Raw genomic sequence first — 21,873 nt, 5'->3', positions numbered from 1 at the left:
TTTCCTCCCTGGTCTCCTAGGGAATAGGGAGAGGAACAGATATGAGAAGAGTATGTGGAAAGTTTGGAAAACCCCTGGTGTCCCATTAAAGAGACATTTCAAGTTACTCGACTGAAGCGTTTCATCTATCAGCAAGGTACTTTTGTCCACCAGTCACAGATTTACATCTTCAGTTTAATTGTTAACACCAACCCTGGCAACTGAAGAGCCAGGACCACAAAGATACATTGAAAATACTCAGGTTTTCAGAGATGGCCAAGTGAGAGAGGTGTCCCTTACCACCAGTGGCCACTGGGTATCCAGTACTTGGGTACACTTGAAACACTCAGCCCTACATCACATGCAGCACCCTAAAGAAAGTGCTGCTTCTTAGAGTAGGTGAGTGATCTTCAAGGGATCCTCTACATTCAAAGAAGCCTAAGAAACCTGAGACGGATCACCAGGTCCAGAGGAGCCCAATGCAATGGTGTCTGAGTTAGATCTACTGCATTTTAAGTCTTCTGGGATATGGCACTGACATTGGCACCATCTGAATTCAAACTCAGGTACTGTGTTACACCACCTGTTCTAACAGCAAGTAATGAGAAAGGGATTTGATATCTGACAGTTTGCCTAGCCTTACCCTATCCTGGCTTTACTGAGAAGATTCTGCTTTCCAGTGTGCAACTACTTCCACTGACTTCATGTGCTTAATAACATTAGTCCAGCTGCCCTCACCCTTTGACCCAAATGAGAGGGAATTAATTATGTTCTCTTGTAAAAACACCCAAAACCTGCAATGAGCTGCATGCAGAAAATTTAGTAGAAAGTTCTTTGACAGATGCCAAGTAAGAAGATGTCTTTAAACAAACCCTACTGTCTAACTTGCTCAAACACAGCTCGAATAATGTCCCCTTAGTTATTGTGATCAATTACCACAGAACTGTCACCAGTGCTAGGAGTAACTAAAACATGTGACAACACCACCCACTGCCAAACCACTGTAGAACACATGTAAAAAGAAGTATCTGGAGAAATGTGAGTGATATGTCAGCAGAATTACTAGCTGGGTAGGCTACATAAGTGTGCACTATATGACTTGGACAGCTGCCTTTCTGTTTTTTTCTTGCCTTTCAAAAAAACAGCGGGCTAAGTACCACCATTTCCAAACATCTGTTGTTTCAGCAAGAGAAGTTCAAAGTAGGAAGCTTTATTGCATACTGATTTCTCCCTGCCTAGAGGTTCAGCTTTCAGCCTAAAAAGATCACAGAGAGGCCTCAATTCATTCCAGTTACAGAAGATACCAATTATTCTTACAATTAAAGAGAATGCACAACAGAGAGATTGGTAGTCAAAGCAAGGCAGTGCTCCTGGAGTTCATGTCCTGTTAAGAATACCCATTTTAAACAGTGTACCTCCTGCAGTTGCTGGCTTCCACATCTGCATCTACCACAGGTAAAAGTTACAAATCAACATGCCGACTGAAAATTGAGTTATAATCCACGCTGTCTCTCCCCATTATACAAACAGCAGCGTAACAGGGCCAGTAACACCCTCTATGGTAATCCTGGGGCTGGAGCAGCAAAGTGACTTCCCAGTTAGAAGGGACAGCGATTCCCCAGGCTTTCCCTCCCCTTTCGTATTCACCTACACAGTTCCATCAGGATTTCCTTCATGTCACTGGCCTCCAGCCTCTTAGACTAACAAATCAAGAATCACAAAGTAATACAGTAGAAAATTAAGTCCTTCACATCTGCAACAATGCATAGATTACCACTTGGTCTATGCTCTCAGGCCAATGACTTAATACTTAATGTAAGAGATTCCCACCCCCCACCCAGCTGGAATTCTTTGCTCAAGTTTTTTAGACACAGAAAGAGAATGTTTGTCTTCAAACTTAGTAAAGAATCAGGTGTAATAGGAATCCAGTAGACCACCTTCTTTAAAGGGAACACAAAACTGTGTGAAAAAAGACTGTCCATTCCATGGCTGACTTCGCATGCCTTACGTGATGTCCTTCTTTCTTGGGGGCCGGTGTATATTTCTCACCACGCACTTCACCATCCATTCAATTCCCTCGTTCACTCCTTTGCTAAGGAAATAAGCAGAGAAGATTTAAGAAGAAAACCTAAAACACACCAACCAAGAACAAAAATGTAGCTCACGTAGTCCGTAACCGAGCCCTTACGAGAGCAAGTGAAGGCTTTCACGCTGCAGTTATTTACTGGCATTACGAGATTAGCTTCTCATACACACAAACAATGGGGATCTGTTTTCCTTCAATTCAGTATGTATCTCTTTTTTCTGATGTCTGTACAAGACTACATACAATTTAGTTAGTCATCAGGTCTGTGGAAACCTTGAAACGAACAAGCATCACACCACCTGACAGCTGGTTTGAGCTTCTTTTGCTACAAGCCTCAGGCTAGTTGTATCAGATCTTCCAATCCCGGCTCCAGCTCCGTAATCATCTGCACTGGGACCGCAAATTGGTGGGCTGTGCAGCTTCCCACCAGGACTTCCACAACTTACCGTTTTAGTGCAAACTCAAACAGAAATTTTGAAAGGGAATTCCACACAGATCAAAACTAGAAGTGTTTGTACAAAACCCACAACAACTGAAAAGGTGTCATTTCATGAGATTATTATCTAATACTTCTCTTCCAGTCAATGCTTAACCATTGTTCTTGTGGTCATTCACCTGCTTCATGGCACTTGATTCTTAGCAGTGCAGTCAACAGAGATTTTTCTCATGGCCTAAGAAGCTTTTCTTATCCTTTGCCGTAGCTTGTATAATAAAACAGATTTCTTGCTAGATTAAAAAAACAAGACATCTCAAAGTGCTGGATTCAGTACGGGCAGTAACTCAGACGAGTATTTCTAGCCATCTGGAACAGTACTTTTGACTTATGCCAAAGAGCACTTTTCACTCAAAGAACTGAAAGCATAACCAAAGTATTGCAAGAGTCAATGTGCAATAGGGAGGATATCAGGAATCTAGTGGGCTGGTCAAGGTCACGGCATGCAGCTGGGTGGTGTGTGGCTGCCCAGTGTCCCAAATTTTGATCTGGCCTAGTCATTGTATCTTAAATCACAGAGGTCCCCAGTGTACAAACACTCTTGGAGATTGTATCATCTACGTAACAAAGCTCATCTGCACGCCAAGAAATATGAAAGCAAGAGCGTAATTACACCACTACCAATGAAACCACTTTTTTCTCTGGCAGTGTCATAAACAGCTACATTTTCAACTGACATAAAAGCCAGGAGCAGCAGCATGCCAACGACCGCAAAGGTTACTGTGTATGGAGAAGGCACGATAAAGGACAAGAATCAACAACTCCACGTGCTTGCAAGTCCCACTGCTCTCAGCCAACGGTACATTTTCAGCATGTTTCATAGGCAGGATTCACAGATGAAGTTACTGACCTGGTGCGAGTCCAAAGTTCACAGACAAGGTCTGTCACTGCTGGGAAGGAAGCACAGCTCCCTTTCAGGGGTTATGAGATCCTATAGCGCTGCTCTGCTTGTGCGGTGCCCTGCAGCTGTTCAGTTAACCAAAACACCACCCAGTCTCATGCTTACCCAGTAAGAGCAGAGCAGGCTTGCGTTAGGCAGTCTCTCTTCCCAATTTTGTTAATGCAGTCACTAAACGCTGTCTTGATGTCAGGTATTGAGAGACAAGTCTGCAAGGGAAAGCAAAGAAGAGCTTGATTTCTATGCCACAGGAGATGATGACCTTCTTCCGCATCCACAGCTCTGCATCAGTGAGGATGGTACAATGCTGTTAGGTTAAACCCCCCTCATGCACTAACAGAGCAAACTCACTTCTTTACATTCTAAAAAAATGAACATATTATTTTTTCACCGAAGACTATGTATGTATGTATGTCTATTTACAAAGCCTTTTAAAATGGTGTAACCTGCCAGAATCCCAGCTGACTCTTTGCCAGTGGCCTGGATCATGTCTCCCTACATGCACACTCTCAGAAAATGGCTTGGACGCTGATTTTTCCTAAGCTCTCAGCACATTCCTTGACACTAAAGGCATGGCTGCCCTGCACTTGATTGCATTTCACCTGCAGGAAAAAATGCTGACAGCACTGAATGCAGCACATTTTCTAATGCCTGGTGTCACTTTGCTCTTTATCACCGTCAGCTCTTGCACTTCTATAAGGCTGCTAGGAGATTGCTGGGAAGTGGTTCTAAACTACACAAATGCATAAACATCCCAGCAAGCCAGTGCGTTACTTTCCTGACATAAATCCCAGTGTTACCACAAAACTTTTATTCTTGAAGTTACAAACACAACAAAAATACCCCTGCCCTACTGAAGTCTAGATTTGTGCCTTCCTCCCTGAACACGGGAAGCAGGGACAAGAAGAATCACCAGCCTTTAAATCCTTTTCTGATCTCGGTGCTCGCTTTTTCCTCAGAAGCCTTGGACATGCCATTTCAGCACTTGAGCTAGCCACAAGCCCAGCTTTCTTCCTCTCTCTGCAAAGACATTTTTTGGACCTTCAATGGATGGAGTAGAAGTATCAATCACCAGCCAGGCAGGCTGGCACCAAAGTCTGGTGGCCTTGAGACTTAAATACATGTTCTGGGCAAGTGTTTACTCAAATACCAAACCAGACCCTTGTGAGTCTTAAGGAATAGTCGAAGTGGATGTAGCCTTTGAAAGAACAGACTACTTGCAAACAGGAATTCAGTCTCCTACAAGTCTGTCGTCTTCTACAAGTCTGTCCCTTAAATTAGCAGGAAGATGGAAATTAATGATACCAGCTATCCATTTTGCAAAATACAGGTTCTGGAGAAATTACAGGAAACTACTGTGGGGATGACCATGTGACAAATAAGCAGGTTTCAGTGCTTTTAAGTCAGACGTACTAAGAAATGGGTTGAGCACTTTAACAACACCCAATTCACCCACTGCTCTTGAATCCAGGCTTGCAATTTGCCATGTGAAGGGCTTAGAATCCATTAGTTGTGCAACTTCTGATGACTCTACTTTCTTATGACCTACGTTGCATTTCAAACTCGCAGTTTCAATCAATGAGCTAGAAACTGTATCCAGAAACATTACTTACTTCATGGCACCAAAGCCCTAAAAACTTACTTCACCATTTCTGCCAAATTAAAAATCTGCAATTTATAAATATGAGCTGTCATCCACAGGATAAATAGTTAAATCAATTTAAAACCTAATCTAATACTAACTTTAGTGGGAGTCAGACTTGACTTGGAATTCATACCAGTAGGTCTGGAAGATGGGCAAGCAATTACTACCAAACAACCATTCCTTACAAGTTTGTAAAAGATGCTACTTTAGTTTTGGTGTAACGTTCACTGCCAAATAAGAAAGGCAGGTGCAACTGCCCCTTGATTTAAGCCAGAGCTCTAGGTAAGTCAATTACCCAACTACTACGAAGGAAGAAGAGCTGCATGTCAGTAATTTGAGCTATTTTTCATGTCATCACCTTTTTTTGACTTGGCAGCAGGAAGGTTAATCCCTAAGGCTGCTGAAACTGAGCGAATGTTTCTTGAAATATGCTTCAGGCTTATCACACCTTAATATCATAGTATAACAATTTCTCCTTTTCTAAATGATGGTATATTTTACAATCTTATTAAAATATATCTGAGAGAAAGTGTTCAAGGTAGGAAATAACAGCACAGAGCATAGTCATGCTGTCCTTTATTTCTATTTGCACAGGCCTGTGCAAAGCAGTCAGGCAACAGACTTCACAAAACCCACCAGAAGACCAATACCCCTGCACATACTCAGCAGCACAGGGATTCCACCTCCTTCAACTCATCCATCTTTAAGGCCTTTGAGAAGCTGACTTTTCCCAGTGCAGCTTACAACTGCTGTAGGCATTTTTTTCCCCCAGCTTACAGAACCATAGAATTGTTTAGGTTGGAAAAGACCTTTAAGATAATAACTTCCCTTCCTCATGCTCTGGTATAATCGTGGCCTGCCCTAACTTCCACAGAGCTGTCCAGCCATTGCTCCCCACAGAAATCTGCCTCAGAGAGCTTTGCTTCTGAGGAGGCCTTGCACCATTTGCATTGTTTATAACAGGATGTCACTGCATCACAATACTACCCCTGTTCTGAGGAACATCTTTTTCCCCTTGGGATGAAATACATTAACACATGAGAGGGGATAGCACCCCTGAACTATCTATTCAGAGAAGCCTTGTTTTAGTGTTCAAGGGGAAGCCACAAACTGGAATCTCGTCCTACAGCAGAGGATGAGGCAGATTACCCGTCACTTCAACTAGGAGCATTTGAGCGTCTCGTGCTGGGGAGAAAATGTCAGCTGCGGCTTCCAAGTTCCCCTCTTTTCCACCTCCCTATCGACATTACAAAATATTTATTTACAGATGTGTTCTGTTTCACAACTGAAACCACATAAATCAAGAGCAAACTAGGGAAGCTGGATTCCTGATCACAAACAGCATACCATCACAATAATAAAATCCACAGATGACCTTTCTGGAGCAGTGTTATCTACCACACATTTCAGAGGAAACCCACACAACTTGACAAATCATACTTCTATCTCAACTTCCCCAAAAGAACGCACTGAAACCCATCTTTTCATGAAGGCTCTTCAAGGCCTGTTCTAGCCAGGACTGACCCGCCTGCACAACAAAATTCCTTTTATGAAGGGTTCAGAACAGCATTACCCAAATTAAGACTCAGGAATGGTACACCTAGGATCGTATCAAGCTGCAAAGGCTCCATTTCTGGAGTCACCTGCAGAAAAGCATGAGTGGCTGTTTTAGGCAAAAAAGGTTGCATTGCATCTTTTTTCGTCTGCCAGATCCACTGCAGGAAATACAGTGCTGCTGCTTGGTCTCATATCAGGATAAAACCTGACGTATAGGTTCTGCAGCCATCTCAAGAATAATCAATTGGCAGAATGGAATTAAAATATAAACAACAGAAAGGTGGATAGCCTAAGTAAAACTATTTAATAAGAAGTCTAACCAAGCTGACCCATGTTCAGTGCTACCTTTTTTTACAAGCTCATTTTAAATTACAACTTAGAGCTTGTTTAAATTAAATTGAGCTTATTTAAGCTGAAACTAATTTTACAGGGAAGCTGTGGCATCTCAAGCTGGAAATTAGAATGGTCATCACGCACAAGGCTTATTTTCTAAAAACTGTATGGAAAACAGATAACACTATGAGTCATCAAATATATGCTGCTACTCAGCATGACTCCTCTCATTTTTCAAATACATGAATAGGCTTTCCAACGTTCTGGAGATTTCAAATTAAATTTCCAAAATTTACCTTAATATTCAGAAGGCAAAACTTCCTCCCAAAGACATCATACAACACCCAGTAATTTTCATATGCTATTTTTTCAGCTCCATTTTCCCAGTGTTTTTAATAGTGTTCCAAAACAAACCATTCTATCTTCCAGTTTTAACAGTTCATTGTACAGTTCAGAAATATATAGCTTTTATAAAACTTTTAACATCAAAATAGCAAATATAAATTCTTATTTTGCAGCGTTTTCTGCAGTGAACAGTAGCTGAGCCAAAGTGCCCAGTAGTTTCAAAAGCAGCATTCTGACTTGCAAGGGAGTCCACATGAACTATTATATATTAGACATTCAATTCCCCTATAAAGCAATAATCCCTTTATAAAACATACCAAACTCCCTCCCACAACATACACTTGACCCAGTCCTCTAATTAATTACAGAATGATTCAGTTTTGATGCCCCTGCTAAACACGGAGCATTCTCCTGGTACAAAAAAAAAGATCATACACAGTATTTAGAATTGGTATTTTGAAGTCCATGACTGTGTTTCATCTCCTGATATGGCCAAATACTGCTCGTGCTTGGCAGCGCTAAGTGGAGGCAATTTACCCCAGGGTAGTGGTGCCTATTAACAGCAGAATGCTTTTCTTTGAGGAATTTAGCATCAGGGCCAAAAAATCCTTACACTTTATGTAATTTCAGGCATTGAGTCAGATTTTTGTTAGCTTACTGTGAGGAATGTAAACTTGAAAAAAAACAATAATTATTTCAGATGTACTACTTCTGATATATTTCACCACAAGTCTTCTGCTGGCCTTTCAAGATGTAATCATCATCTTTCATCTGCAAATACCAACAAGGTTAAGATACCGCTTATCCTCCCTTGTCATGATCCACATTAACAACAGAGGGATACTGGTGAGAATTCCTCACTACGATTGTATGTCTGGAGATCCAGAGCAGAAAAATCTCTAGCAATGATAATTCTGTAGCGTTCAACTTCCTTCCAGAGGTCTTTGATTCTGCTAGATCAGTGGAAGAGAAACATGCCTTCTAGTTTTCTAAACCTTGCTTAAGTGAACCTAAATAATTACTCAAAAATAAGCTATAGTCCCCTTAATGTTTTGTTAATAGCATTGATGTCTCTCTGCTCTGTGTCCATATCCAAGGTCACACTCTAGCAGTAGATCTCTAAATATACAATATAGGTATTTCTTAAAAATAGGCATACCTCCAGGCGGTACGGCTTTGCTAAGCTCTTGTTCTATGACTGCATAAATGTCCTACACCTATGAGCTGGTCCTGGACCCTCCAGAAAGGGCAAGGGGCCAGTCATAGTTTTTATCCTGAAAGCCTGTTTCAAATAACTCCTTTAACCATATAAAGAAGTCCACTTGTCCAACTTTTATTTCTTTAGTCTGGCTAGGGTGCCAGAAGAGCTGGCATTTGCAGTACGCCCATAACAAAAGATGCATATACAGCCATAAGGAAAACTGGAACAGCTTTCCAGGTCACTGCATATAGTTTATTTCTCAACAGCTGAAGGCAGGAGTGCAGACTGCTCCCTGCTGTAAAGCTGTAGTCTTGTGTGGTAATACAAGAGTTAATATTTTGGTTTCCACACAGAAAAGACAGTCAATTTCCCCACATACCAGAGATCACAGGGAAGTCAGGACCATAAATGAGCATTCTGTCTCAATCTCACACTGTCTTTTAAATGGAATTACATGTCTTTTATTTCTATAACTAGATAATCTTATGATCATCCAAAAAAAAATTGTCATACACACAAAGTGTAACCAAACCCTCCTTCAAAGCCAAAATTATTTCTATGGAAGTCTCAAGTATTTCCCACAAGTACACTCACTGAAGTAGGTGTAAAGTCCAGGGGGAGAAGCTGGGAAGTTTTTGCATACTTAAACAGATACTGATCACAGCTGCCAGGGCTGGTACTCCAAAATCTACTGAAGATCTCAGGCTCCATCTAGAGATTAATCACTCGAACTGCAGTACTGGAACTGCAGGTACAACGGGTGGAAAGGAGGAGGAAAACGTGCTGGGGGAGCACTTCAGTTTTTCCTGTGCTGGGGGAGATGAAGACTGGCCTGGGTGCGTTGCCTAAACAGTCACACTGTAGTGCCCACTGACTTGTCAAATACAAACCAAAAGTTTTGCATTTCTGGATGTACCAGAAAGAATTCAAATTATACTACCAAGAAAAGGCATTCCTTGCCATTCACTGCTGTCATAGATGGAATGTTCTAGGACAAACAGAATGTTTCAGTGATTAGATATTATCTGTTTATGGGAAATGGGCAGTATTGCTTCACATACATTTGTTGTGCTGTTCCCAGTAACAGTAGAGCACCATAAACAAAGTGCACTAAACATTCTTTTTCTGATCAACAGGAAAAAACAGTATCAAGATATCAAATCACAGTAAAGAAAGACCCACCACAGCTACATAGTCTGTTCTGTTTACATACAAATCTCAAAACAGCTGAGACTGATGTGCCTGTAGTAAGCCGATTTATGCTTTGGAGGAGCATGGAGGAGAAAGGAAAAAAAATAAAAACTAAATTCAAAGCAATTATTTACAGCAGTGGGAAAGCACCACAGGATCAGACCACGAATGTATAACAAATTTAACATGCATGCAGAGCTCACCTTTCCAAGGCTTATTCACACACGTAAGAAGTAAATCTGCAATAATCTTACCTCTACATCCTGCTTGTTAGCTAACACCAGAATGGGAACCCCTTCCAGAGCTTCGCTAGTAATCATCTTTTCTACAAAGCAAAGGAACAGAAACAAAAACAGAGGTTTAGCAAATTCAGGAAGATAAAAGTTGTGCAAATGCCTGACAGACTATCTGGACACAGGGACTGAAGCAAGAGGCTCCTTCCTGCATTAGTTTCCTTAGATACAAACTTCCAGATCTATTTTCTTCAAAGAATTTTTTTCCAGATCAAACTCCAAACTTTATTTTGATCAACAAGCATGTTGCTGAAAATTAATGAGGTGATAAATACAGAATAAGAAATAAAAATTTCAAAATCATTAGCATAAGCACAGAAAGAGATTCAAGATCATTATAGGCAACAAAAGAGTCCTGTGTTACAGACAAGACAGACTTCAACAAAAAAGTGCAGAAGTGCTACAGATGTGTCACCAACAGGCCACACAGCTTACTTCAAGGACACAGTAACAGTCATGACAGTAACGAGAGAACTGTGCCACAGTACATTGTGACACCACAGTACAGCTAAAACACAAGGTACTCACCAAAAGCTCTTTTAGATTCCGAGAGCCTCTCCTCATCAGTGGAGTCAATAACATAGATCACTCCATGAGATTCAGCGTAATACTGAAAGGATAACACAAGTATTAGTGTATCTATCTGCTAGGACCATTTGTTCCTCTTTCTGATTTTTTTTTTTTAATTCAGTATAATGTGGATAAACATGGAAGAAATCAACCAATTAGTACCAGCTGTCTTTGTATTATTTGTCTGGAGAGAAGAGTGGCACAGAGAATACATTGCCTGTTCTGTTTGCAGGCCTACTGAATACAGCAGGTGAAAAAGCTTCTCTCTGCTGACAAAACCCCAGATACAGGTTGATAATTTGCTGCCTTTAAATAATAATGCAAATATTAAGCATTATCACTGCTAAACTTGCTAGTTGAATGTCTGGAAAAGTGTTGATGCTAAATACCAATAAGCTTGTATGGTTACTAAATGATCAGACTGCTTCAATTCTAAGAGATCAAAATATTTATAAAAGAAAAAAAAAACACCAAAAAACATCTGCTACCTTGTCCCAAAGAGACTGTAGTTCCTCCTGTCCACCAAGATCCCAGAACATTAGCCGAGTTTTGCCAACATCAATAGTACCAACTAAGGGAAAGAAGAAAAGATAATCAAATGAAAACTAAAGGCAGTCCCTAAAGCACAAACACCTGTGCATCCCTCTAAGAAATCTGGGGTAGAACAGTCTTCCAGAGGAACAAATCACATAGAGTGGCTACACTCTACAACTGAACAGTACCTTCGCAAAGGGTGACCACTAATGTCAGAGTCATATCAGTGCAAATAATATCAGAATGAGGCCCATGAACCAGTGAAATTTAGCTTAACCTCGGAGTGTAGCACTGAGATGAGATACTTGGGTTTTTAACATTTCAAGGCTTTTTCCTCATAAGCTAAGAAAGCCTATTTTATTTTCTTACAGAAGGACATGGGGAGCTTGGAGATATGATCCCTACTTCTACAACTATGTTGCCCTTGTCAATTCTTAAATATTTCAAACAAGAACCAACTGTTGTCTAACTGTGCAGGAAAGCTGAAAAAAATCCAAACAGATTTACTTACTGTTTAAGCCTACAGTGGTTGTGATTTTGGACAAACTCATCCCTTTGTAGTTCTTGTTAAATCGAGTTTTAGTTTGTTCAAGGAAGGTCTGAAAAGGAATAAGAAAAAGTATTTACTCTCAAATATTTTGCTGGCTGGGGTAATGCTAACCCAAACCTGCTTTTTCATTTCTGCAGAATCCTCTCCAACAGATACTGCCCTACCTAACCCTGGAACAAACCACTCTTCTTGGTCCCTATTTTAGCAAGGGAAGAAGGGATGATCACAGGTGATTATGGGATTAACAAAGCCTCACCTACATCCCTGAAAGCTTATGCTAAATTTAAGTAAGAGGGAAAAGTTGATTCTTTGGTGTAACATCACTAAAATAACTCACAATACAGCCAAAGAAAGACTGACCTGTCTGTTGGAAGTTTTATCTCTGGAGGATGTTTAGAACTGCGTGTGCCTTCCACACAGTTGTTAATAAACAGCACTTACGGTTTTACCAGCATTGTCCAAACCAAGGATCAAGACGCAGTACTCATCCCTCTGGAACATGTATTTATAGAGTCCAGACAGCAGAGTATACATCCTGCTCCTGAAACAAGTACAAGGAAATCATTAACAAACAGGTCACTTCCAAAAGTCTCTCATTCCACAATACAAGTTCTTCCCAACACCAGACAGATAAATGATATTATTATTTTGTCAATAACTCTCATAGCGAGGCAATCCCAGGACAAATCACAGATCCAAAAGAGACCACACAAATGGCTCAAAATGAAATTTTCAAATGCATACAAGTGAGGCATTATTTTCCAAAAAGCCTATCCTCTGTTTCTGCACATAGTGCCCAGCATCCACTGCAAACTCAGCCCTCATTGGAAAACTACCCTGTCTGCTTTGGGGCTTAAAGGAGAGCCAAATAAGAGCTTGAATGCTTGTTGCAATACACGTAAGACCCAAAGAAAATGAAGCCAACTTCATACAAATACACAGAACAGGTATTTTGAACAAGAATGTACAGGCTGGTCCCCCACTCCCTGTTCCTGATCCATATAACAGTATCATGGGAGCTTTAATAGTCAAACAAGAGTGCAGTGTATCCAAAAGGTGCATAAGACCCCCTACTTATCTTAATTTAAGCCTTACCCAGCAACAATCTTGTTACAGTATCCACCATACAAGTGTTTTGTCATCTTAGAATGCCATGAAGACAAAACAGGCCAGTCAGCTAGGCAAAAGCACAAGACTGAGAATCAGGCAAGGCGACACCGACACCTGCAGAAACCCACACTTTTTCTGTTGGCACATTTGCAACCAAGGCAGAGAAGACTTGCCAAGATGCAGGAAGTACTGGTACCAAGCACTACAGCTGACTCACACAACATTGCAACAACTCTCCCGTTTGAACACAAAGAGAACCTCAAGGCAAAGACTTTGAGAGGCAACTGTCCTTAAGCAAGTGTGAAGGTAAGCAATCACTTTGAAGTCAAACGCTGCTACCTACAGGAAAGGAAAAAGCGTTCTGGACCAGAAGTAAGGGATTTCTCAGGCTGGGGCACTCAGCGTGAGGACAGGACACCTCGGGGCACAGGGGCTTTGCCTCCCCACAGGTACAGGCCGAGCGAGTGGGGACCCTTCATCCCCAGCTCTGCAAGAGGCCCAGGCTGGGCCCCCCCCTCCGGCCCGCTCCCCCTTGGGGCCAGCAGGTGATCCGAGCCATGCCCAAGCACCGCCTCGTTTCCCCTAGACCCGGGAGATCCCCCTCTCCTCCCCCTGCCACGGTCTGACAGGGCAGCAGGGGGAAACCGACCCTCCCCGCCATTTCCCCCTCACGGCCCACGGCCAGGTCCCGGGACGGGCTGGGCCGGTGCCGCCTCCCAGGCCCGCTCCAGGCCCAGCCGTGCCCTGCGGGCCCCGCCGCGGCCCCTGACGTCCGACGGGCGCGGAAGGCGGAGGACCGCGCCCGAAACCCGCGGCCCCTCACCAGCTACCGGAGGCACCTCCCGCCAGGCAGCTCCTCAACGCTGCCCACCGGCCCGGGCCGCCGGCGCCGTCCCGCGCGGGGCACTCTGGGAAGTGTAGTTCTCGCGCCGCGCCGGGCGGAATGGCGAGGTGGTGCACGGACTACAAATCCCAGAATGCCCTGCAGCACGGCCCGCCGGGGGACACCGAGTGCGCAAGCGCAGTAGAGGGACGGTCTCGCCGCTGAGTGGCGTAACGCGCTGGCCGGGGAAGCCGGAAGTGGGGCGCGGGGGGCCGGAAGCTGGTGGGTGTTATGGCGGCGGCGCTCTAGGGGAAGGGGGAGCTGAGGGGTGAGTGGGGCGGCTGAGACAGAGTCAAGTTGGGGAGTTGCTGGCAGCCCTGTGGTGGAGGGGTCGCGCCGCCAGTGACCAGGCTGCGGGAGGAGCGGTACCGTGTGTGAGCCCGGCGCGCTCCAGCGGGCGCCGTGGCGGGGGAGGGCAGGGCCTGGCCTCCCCTTGGCCTCCCTCATCGCCTGTCGCCGCCCGTTTGCTGCAGGAGCTTCGACCTGGTTACTTCCGAGGGAAGAAGCGAGGCGGCGGGGTGGATGGTAGCTTCTGCAGACAAGGGCTTGTTATCCAAAAAGTTGCTCGTCTTAAGTAAACATTTCGAATGTGTTGTGAGTTCCCGGAGAGAACACAGTTAAACACACCTTTTTTTTGCTGATAATGGATGAAGAGAGTCTGGAAGCAGCAATTCAGAGCTACAATGCCCAGCTGCAGCAAGTGGAGCTGGCTTTAGGGGCAGGCCTGGACCCCTCACAGCAGTCGGACTTGATTCAGTTGCAGGAAGATTTGAAGCAGCTGATAGAACTGACCGAGTCCAGCCTGGTGTCTGTTAGAAAGAGCAAACTTCTGGCTACTCTAGATACAAATGCCTCCTCCTCATCCTCTCCAGTAGGCCTTCTGGAGCAGGACACCCACCCAGACAGTTCTGCGCAGGATGAGGAGTATGCTGCTTTTAAGGAAGCCATTGCTGAGCTTGGAACTGATGAGAAGCCTTCAGCTAATAACAGTGAGATATCATCAAAGAGAGATGAAGAAACTGATGACAAAAGTGAATCAAAGTACAGTGAAGAAGAGGTGGAGTCTGACAGAGAGGAGGGGGAGGAGGAATTGAGCGGAATGAAGGTTAAAGCCCCCTACTACAGCTCTTGGGGGACCCTGGAGTACCATAATGCCATGATTGTGGGGACAGAGGACTTAGAAGACGGCAGTGCAGGAGTCAGAGTGCTGTATCTCTATCCGACTCACAAGTCATTGAAGCCGTGCCCGTTCTTCTTGGATGACAAATGCAGATTTAAAGAGAACTGTCGGTAAAAAAGAAAAAGGGGTGGGAGGGGGCTTATGTCCTTCCCATAGCTAATGGCCTTGTCACTCAAAGAGTTAAACCTTTGAGTTTGTACCGTTTGGCTTTTTTACCCAATGAAATTTTGCCTTTTTGTTTATGTTTTAAAAATGTGTTATGGTAAGCATGGCATCCCTTTGGCTGTTTTCTTTAGCAAATGCAGAGATTAAATGGAAGATCCCATGGGAAAGTTGCAGAGATTTTACATAATCAGTCGAGTGGCTAAATTAATAACCAATTAAGTATTTTAAAATAAAACACCAAAGCTTGTCTGTCAATAGTACATACATTGCAGTAGAGTCTCCGTCTTTGGAGGAAGTTGGCCCAGAGACCCACAAAAGTGTGACCCTGTTTATCTCAAAAGACCTGTGAACTTTTTTGCTGAATGTGTCACTAGGAAGGAGAGCTTAAGTCTGGGGTAGGATGCGGTCTTTGTTACATGATATAAATAATGTTTTAAGGTGAAAAATGAATAACCTGTGTAATTGAAATAATGCACGATAAAATTTCTGTAACTACTGGTGAAGACATCACTGCTGACAACTTGTTCGCATTTCCTTTAAGGCAGGAAGCAATTTTTATTTCAAGCCTGCTGAAATGAGATGGAGATAATTCTTCTTCTGCCTCCTCTGGCAGGTTTTCACACGGGCAAGTGGTGTCTGTGGAGGAGCTTCAGCCATTTCAGGAGCCCAATCTGAGCACGCTGGAGGTGGGCTCAGCCTGCCTGGCGAAACACAGCGATGGAATATGGTACACTGCAAAAATAACTGGTGAGTCGTGTTTGAGTGTGCTTTGCCAGGATTCTGTGTGGAATATGAAGGCTGATGTTTATGTGAATATAAGACTTGACTATTTTGGTTAATGACAGAAAAACATCAGCTATGTAGCTGCAGCCCTAAACTGAAAATCTTGACATAGCTGAGAAAACATTCTGAATTTTGTCAGGCTTGGGAAGGGAATAGTCTGGAAAACAGGAAAGTGTTAGACAAAAAGGAGACATACAGAGCAGGAATGTGGAAGGGATATGACTATGTGGTCATTATCTGCCCCAGAAGGGAAGAAGCAGGTATTGCAGGAATTTGCATGCATATTAGGTTAGAATTGCAATAATCTGCTCCTGTTTAACCAAAAGACATGGAAGCTGGCCCTGCCTATCACCTGCTGATACAAGCTTCCCCATGTCTTGGGAAGAGTGAGGGTTTATTCTCTCTTTTCATATTTCTTTGACTGTTATTAGGTCACAGAGGAGCAGGTCTAACCTCTTTAATTCCATTTCTCAACAGCCCATCTTTCTTCATTTTTAGAAATAAACCTTTAAGTATCAACATAGGCATTGTGGAAATAGCTTTTCACTGCAGTGGGTGCTTCTCTGTCCGAAACAGAAATCTAAAGCACGAAGATAAGCCAGCATTTTTTAAACCACACGTTCCTTGTGCCTTCCCCCTTGCCTGTGTCATTCCACTGGAGCCAACTCTGTTTCTGAAAGCCCTCTGCCAGCTGCGCATTGGAGACTTACGGGAACTCTTGTCCTTGCTTTCCCTTCTGTAGACATCGACAGTGGTTACTACACTGTGAAGTTCGATTCCCTGCTGCTCAAGGAAGCTGTTGTGGAAGGAGATAGTGTCATTCCCCCGCTGCGAAGTGAAGATGGTGCCGAATCTGCTGAGTCTGATGAAGACAGTGTTGATGATTCTGGTTATGCTAAAGGTAAGAGAGCGGGGACGGTGTGAGCAAAAGTGACTTGTGATCTACATCTGCCTTTCTCTGGGACCTACTGGATTACTTTCCTGGAGCTTTCATTAAAAGTGTCTCACCTCTGATGAAAGAATAACTAATCTCTTTATGTGTTGCTGAAAGATAGAGAATGGGAATTAGCTATTATGTTACAATTGCAAATGAAAATACTTGGTTTATGCAGATGACTGGGCCAGCAAAGGTTGAAGGTTTCTATGGGAACTTCCAACACGTGAAAGAACAGGGTGTGATGTTTTAGTGCTGAGTTCCCAGCTCTGAGTCTGTTCTTTATGTGACTGGCTGACGAGTGAATCGGGAGACTTCCTCATCTCTGGGAGCTCTGTGGAGTTCCATGACACAAGAGTACAAGAGTAATTTTGCGTGTTTGATCCTTCCAGTGCCTTGATGAGGTCACAGGAGCAGCCATGCCCTGTTTTATTATTGAAAGCTGACACAGAGAGAGCCCAAGTGACTTCTTTGAGATTACTCTGTCCCTGCGCTAGTAGCACAGTTAACGTCACAGGGACAAAGTTGAGTCCTAGAGCTCTTTACACTTAGCCTAATAGAGGTTATTAGATCCTAATAACACAGCATTAGCATTGTGGCCTAGAGGAGCTTCATACCAGAGACATGAGCTAGAGGCACAGAATAAGTATTACCTGCCACTGTGCCAAATTTTACTCTAATGGTTTATGTCGGCCTGTATCACCATCCTAGAAGGAAGGAAAGGAAGCGTAAAACTTCTGGATGGTTCTGCCTGGAAGTGTGAGATGGCATATGCATTGAATCAAGTGAGAGCTCTCATTTAAGTGACTCGCTATACAGTGTTCATAAAAAGTGGCAGCTCAATAGGAACTAATTAAGGCTGGAGGATTGTTTGAGTGATTCTAGGGTGGGAGAAGTATATTGTACTGCCTCCTGAGGGGTTTTCATGCCATGGGTGCCCCGGATGAAGCATTTGTGTAGAAGCTTTGGGTTTGTGTTTCACTGTTTCTTCTATTCTGTGCCACAGTGATAGATTCAAGAGTTCCAGAGAACGGGGAGTGGACTCCTGCATGCAGTTCCTCTTTTGGTGGCTGGGAAGCCCATACTCGTGGTATTGGCTCCAAACTGCTTGTTCAGATGGGATACGAATTTGGAAAAGGTAAGGGGAGAAGGCGGTCCTGCTGCTGTGAGAGCCTGACTGCTTGGTGGATCCTAAAACTAGTTAAGAAAAATAAGATTTTGGGTAGAACTGTAACTTCCCTGTGCTGAAGGGCCTGTCAGATAAGGCTCAAGCTGTGTGATGAATCACAGCTGCGTTAGAAGGCAAGAAGGGATAACTTAATTGAACTACAGGTATATGTGTGCACCAGCCCCTGTATGGCCATAGCAAAAATTGGAGGCATTTGGAGCCCTGGTCAAGTTCATGATTAAAGCCATGAGAACTGTCATATGAAATGTTCAAAGGCTTTAGGTAGAAGGGAACTGATCTATGAAGCTTCTGATGTCTGCGTTAAAGCATCTCCTGGCTCAAGACACAGACTTCAAAGCCTGCTGAACTAGCTTCTTGCTACACAAATTGTATTGAGCCTTGGGGGCTTTAGGAGGGCAGTCTGCTGCTTGCATTTGTCTATAGTTCTCCCAGAGGAACCAAACCAGTTTTAGGAAGAACCTGGCTTGAGAAGCTGAGAATGTGAGGGCTGAACCTAGTTTCACAGAAACTGGCCTGATGAATGGCCTCGGGCTTTTTATCCCGTATCTTTTGCTGTAGAAGGCTCCTGTTGTAGCGTCTGCATCCACTGTGCCGGGGCCTTCGCCGCTCCCCTTGACTTGGGTGGTAGCTGGGGCTCTCTGTACCTCAGAAGCCCGTCTGCTTGTTCTAAGCTTGTCACTGTCAACATGAGCTTGTGGTGGGAGGTGATTTGGAGAGGGGATGTCCTCACTTGCAGTATTCTCTTGGTGTCTCTCCTCAGGGTTAGGGAAGAATTCTGAAGGCCGAGTGGAGCCAGTGCAGGCTGTGGTACTTCCTCGAGGGAAGTCCCTTGACCAGTGTGCTGAGGTGCTTCAGAAAAAGAAACAGGGGAAGCTGGACCCAGGCAAATCAAGGAAATGCCGAGCAAAGAGGAACAGCTGTGGACAGTCCCCCGCGGGCAGCCGTAAGCCTTCCCACAATGTGTTTGACTTTTTGAATGAAAAACTGCGAGGGAAGAGTACCGGGGAGAAGGCTGGAGGGATGGCAATGCCAGAGAGGAACAGCAAAGAGATCTACCACGCTAGCAAGAGCACTAAGAAAGCCCTGAGTGTCCACCTCTTCCAGACGATGGAGAAGATTGAACAAACACAGAAGGATATCAGAGGAATCCAGCAGGCCCTGGCACGCAACATTGGGCGGTAGGAAAACATTCTGTTTGGGACTGCAGGATGAGCTGAGGATTCTTGGCGCTTCTGGGAAGGGGTGGCCTTGAAATGAGGTATAGGAGGAACAAGTGAAACATCTGGATGAGACCTAAGGGGGAGTGGGGGAGAGGGACTTTTAGTGTGTGCTTCACACCAGTCTGGACACCGGCAGGTGCGCCTGGGGTTCTTTGGCTGGAATTCAGGCTGTGGCAGAGGGGGGCTCTCTGCAGAAAGGTACCGGAGTCCTTTCCTTCTCATGGCCATCCCTGCCGCGTTGCTGTTGAGCATCGCAGGAGTACATTTTCTAGCCCAGACTGTGCTGAGCATCGGGTTCTTCCTGGCTTTCAGCAGGTCACTTGCACTTATCCCACAGGAAAGGGCAAACCCTCCTGGGGTGATGACAGTCCTTTGATCTTACCGTGCAGGATGACATTGCTGTAATACTTTTTGCTTTCAGGCACAGCATTGCTACAGCTCAGCTGGAGGAGAAGCTGGCTAATGCACATAAACAGCTGGGGCAGCTGCAGGCCCAGGAAGCCAGCCTGCAGCGGGAGCAGAAGAAAGCAGACACGCATAAGAAGATGACTGAGTTCTAGTCTCTGAGAAAGGCGTTTGGCTGCAGTGATTGTCCTTCCAAGTCAGGCCCGGTGCTCGTGGCCTCAGAGCCTGGCTGAGCCATCCTGCTCCTCTGGGCCTCAGGCTGCCCAGCCTGAAAACTGGGCTGAAAAGCAGCAGTTTCTAAAACTAGGTGGTTCTGAGCTCTGCGGGGAGGGGGAGAGGTGTGCATCCGTCCAGCCCTGCAAGCATTCAGTAAGCCTGAGCCTTGTATAAGGACTAGCTACAAGAAATACGATTCTCTGTTCTCTTGCACACTTTTTTCCTCTGTTATCCCTGTGGTGGCACCTCCTTCCAGAGTCTGTAGCTACTTGGGTGATAACGTCGCTGGCTGCGAACTGGCTGAGGAGGGGCTTTGAAAGCCCCACATCCTGCCATCAACTGTGGCTTGTGTTTGCAGCCAACTGACGAATGCAAGTGGAGGCAGGGTCCCGAGCACATTCTGGTGAAGCAGAAAAGGCTTGTACTGGGTGAAAACAACAAAGGCAAGTTGCTTCAGCTGCTCTCTACCTTCTGGTTTTTGCTGTGGGCTTTGTCTGAGAACCCATTGCTTTGGGGAGCAGTTCCTTGTAGCCCTGGTGTAAAGAATAGACAGAAAGCTGGCAGCTCGGAGGTTGGTAATAGTGGTCTCACGCATCAGGTTTCATCAGTTTGACTGTAAGAGTATCCCAGGACATGCTGTAGCCTAACTCATTGACTTGGCATGGAAAGCTGCGTGGTTCCGCAAGTAGCGTGCCAAAGCTGGGGGAGTGTAACACAGCAGAGTAATGGATCCTCAAACCTCCTAGCTGGGAACAAATCCCCAGGGAACCTTACGATTTTTGCCATCATTACTTGAGTTTTTCTGTCCTAGATGGCTCATCAAACGCAGGTCCTCTTACTGAAAATCCTCAGGGCCCAGATGCTGGATGAGCACAAAGATCAGGAGGTCTGTATGTGCCCAGCATGCAGCCCTGCCTGTGGGAGAGCGTCAGGCTATGCTGGAAGCAGGCCAAGCAAGAGAAGTGCCCTTCCCTGCAGCGTGGAGAGTCTTTGGACAGGAAGGATGTCTTTTCCCTAGGTTATATTCTGCGTTGGCGGCAGGCAGTCCTTGCCCCAGAGGAGATGGTGGTTTGTCAGACTCCGTTTCTGGTGGGACTTGTGCATTGTAATTGCTTTTAGAAAAAAAAAAATAATTGTTTGCAGTTTCATGCCAGTATCTTAAAGACACATTTTTCTTTTAATTTATCTATTTCCTTTTCTTCTGAGTCATTTTTCTAATGAAAAGTTTTGCATCTTTAGTACCGCCTTTTTTATCTGTTCCCAAGCAACTTCTAGAGCTGTTGGCCTGGGCAGGGCTGCGCCTACTGGTAGAGTCAGGCTGCCAAACTAACCAGAAAATCTAAGGCTGAAGGAGATACGATCAGAGCTGTTCAAGTCATGTGGGATTTAGCATTGCTGCAGACACATCTCAGAAAACACAGAGTAACAGCAAAAGTAAACAAGATTAACGTCTTCAGGAAACCTGTTACAAGTGACTCTCCTGAAGAGCGCTTGGATCCTGCTATGATAAGCACTGTGTAGATGTGCAAGGTGGCGTGGGCTGCCTTGAGCACTTCAGCATCTATCAGTTTCTAACTAAATCAGCTGTATCATCTTCGTTGTTCTCAGTTCATGTTCACACACTCGGCTTAACTTAAGGGTTTAACGATGGTTGCTCAGTGCCCTTCCCTCGCAAATGAGTGTTTATTTCCCACACTCAAACGTTGGGTGGTGACAAGGATTGATGTGCCCAGCTAAGCATGGGTGCTCGCTGAAGTGGCCCATGACAGCTGAGCTGAGCTGGGCTGAGAAATTTCTTGGATTTGTTGTGTTCTCTGATGCTATTTAACACCGTCATCTCTTTCAGAATTGGGTCTCTTAGCCCTGTGTCTCAGCTAAGTCGTGTTTTGACCTTTCCTTGGGATTTCCACAGCCTTACTTGTCAGACTCCTACTCAAATGGCTGCTGCCTCCCACCCAAGACAGTTCACGTCCCTGTGAATAAAGTTGATTTTTATTTTTCCCCCTCTGTCCTTGTAAGGCGTTGTTCTTTTGCAAGGTGGTGATGATCTGTGGTGACCTATTCTTTCCTTATATTCCCTGCGGGCAGAGAGCTGCAGCTAAAACCAGCTAGT

At 44.5% G+C, this 21,873-nt stretch overlaps 2 protein-coding genes across 4 annotated transcripts; one reads left to right on the top strand and one right to left on the bottom strand.

Annotated features, from left to right (window-relative positions):
• Window positions 1-1,173: 1,173 nt before the first annotated feature.
• Window positions 1,174-13,686, bottom strand: ARFRP1 (ADP ribosylation factor related protein 1). 3 transcript variants are annotated; one of them, XM_055722693.1, is made up of 9 exons: window positions 13,609-13,675; window positions 12,117-12,216; window positions 11,637-11,724; window positions 11,080-11,162; window positions 10,550-10,631; window positions 9,983-10,053; window positions 3,565-3,665; window positions 3,409-3,448; window positions 1,174-2,071 (listed from the first exon to the last, which is right to left on the bottom strand). In XM_055722693.1, the coding sequence occupies exons 2-8, from the start codon at window positions 12,207-12,209 to the stop codon at window positions 3,427-3,429; spliced, it is 540 nt and encodes a 179-aa protein (XP_055578668.1). In that variant the 5' UTR covers window positions 12,210-12,216; window positions 13,609-13,675; the 3' UTR covers window positions 1,174-2,071; window positions 3,409-3,426. The 3 variants fall into 3 exon arrangements, with proteins under 3 accessions (XP_055578668.1, XP_055578666.1, XP_055578667.1); XM_055722691.1 differs by lacking the exon at window positions 3,409-3,448 and having other exon boundaries at window positions 13,609-13,686; XM_055722692.1 differs by lacking the exon at window positions 3,409-3,448 and having other exon boundaries at window positions 13,625-13,677.
• Window positions 13,687-13,942: 256 nt separating this feature from the next.
• ZGPAT (zinc finger CCCH-type and G-patch domain containing) lies at window positions 13,943-21,767 on the top strand. The gene is made up of 6 exons (XM_005444858.4): window positions 13,943-14,958; window positions 15,627-15,760; window positions 16,539-16,697; window positions 17,737-17,868; window positions 18,680-19,097; window positions 19,561-21,767. The coding sequence occupies exons 1-6, from the start codon at window positions 14,312-14,314 to the stop codon at window positions 19,697-19,699; spliced, it is 1,629 nt and encodes a 542-aa protein (XP_005444915.1). The 5' UTR covers window positions 13,943-14,311; the 3' UTR covers window positions 19,700-21,767.
• The last annotated feature ends 106 nt before the right edge of the window (window positions 21,768-21,873 follow it).

Source organism: Falco cherrug, chromosome 10, assembly GCF_023634085.1.
Source record: "Falco cherrug isolate bFalChe1 chromosome 10, bFalChe1.pri, whole genome shotgun sequence".
NCBI classification, from domain to species: domain Eukaryota; kingdom Metazoa; phylum Chordata; class Aves; order Falconiformes; family Falconidae; genus Falco; species Falco cherrug.
This window is presented reverse-complemented; position numbering and strand designations above follow the sequence as displayed.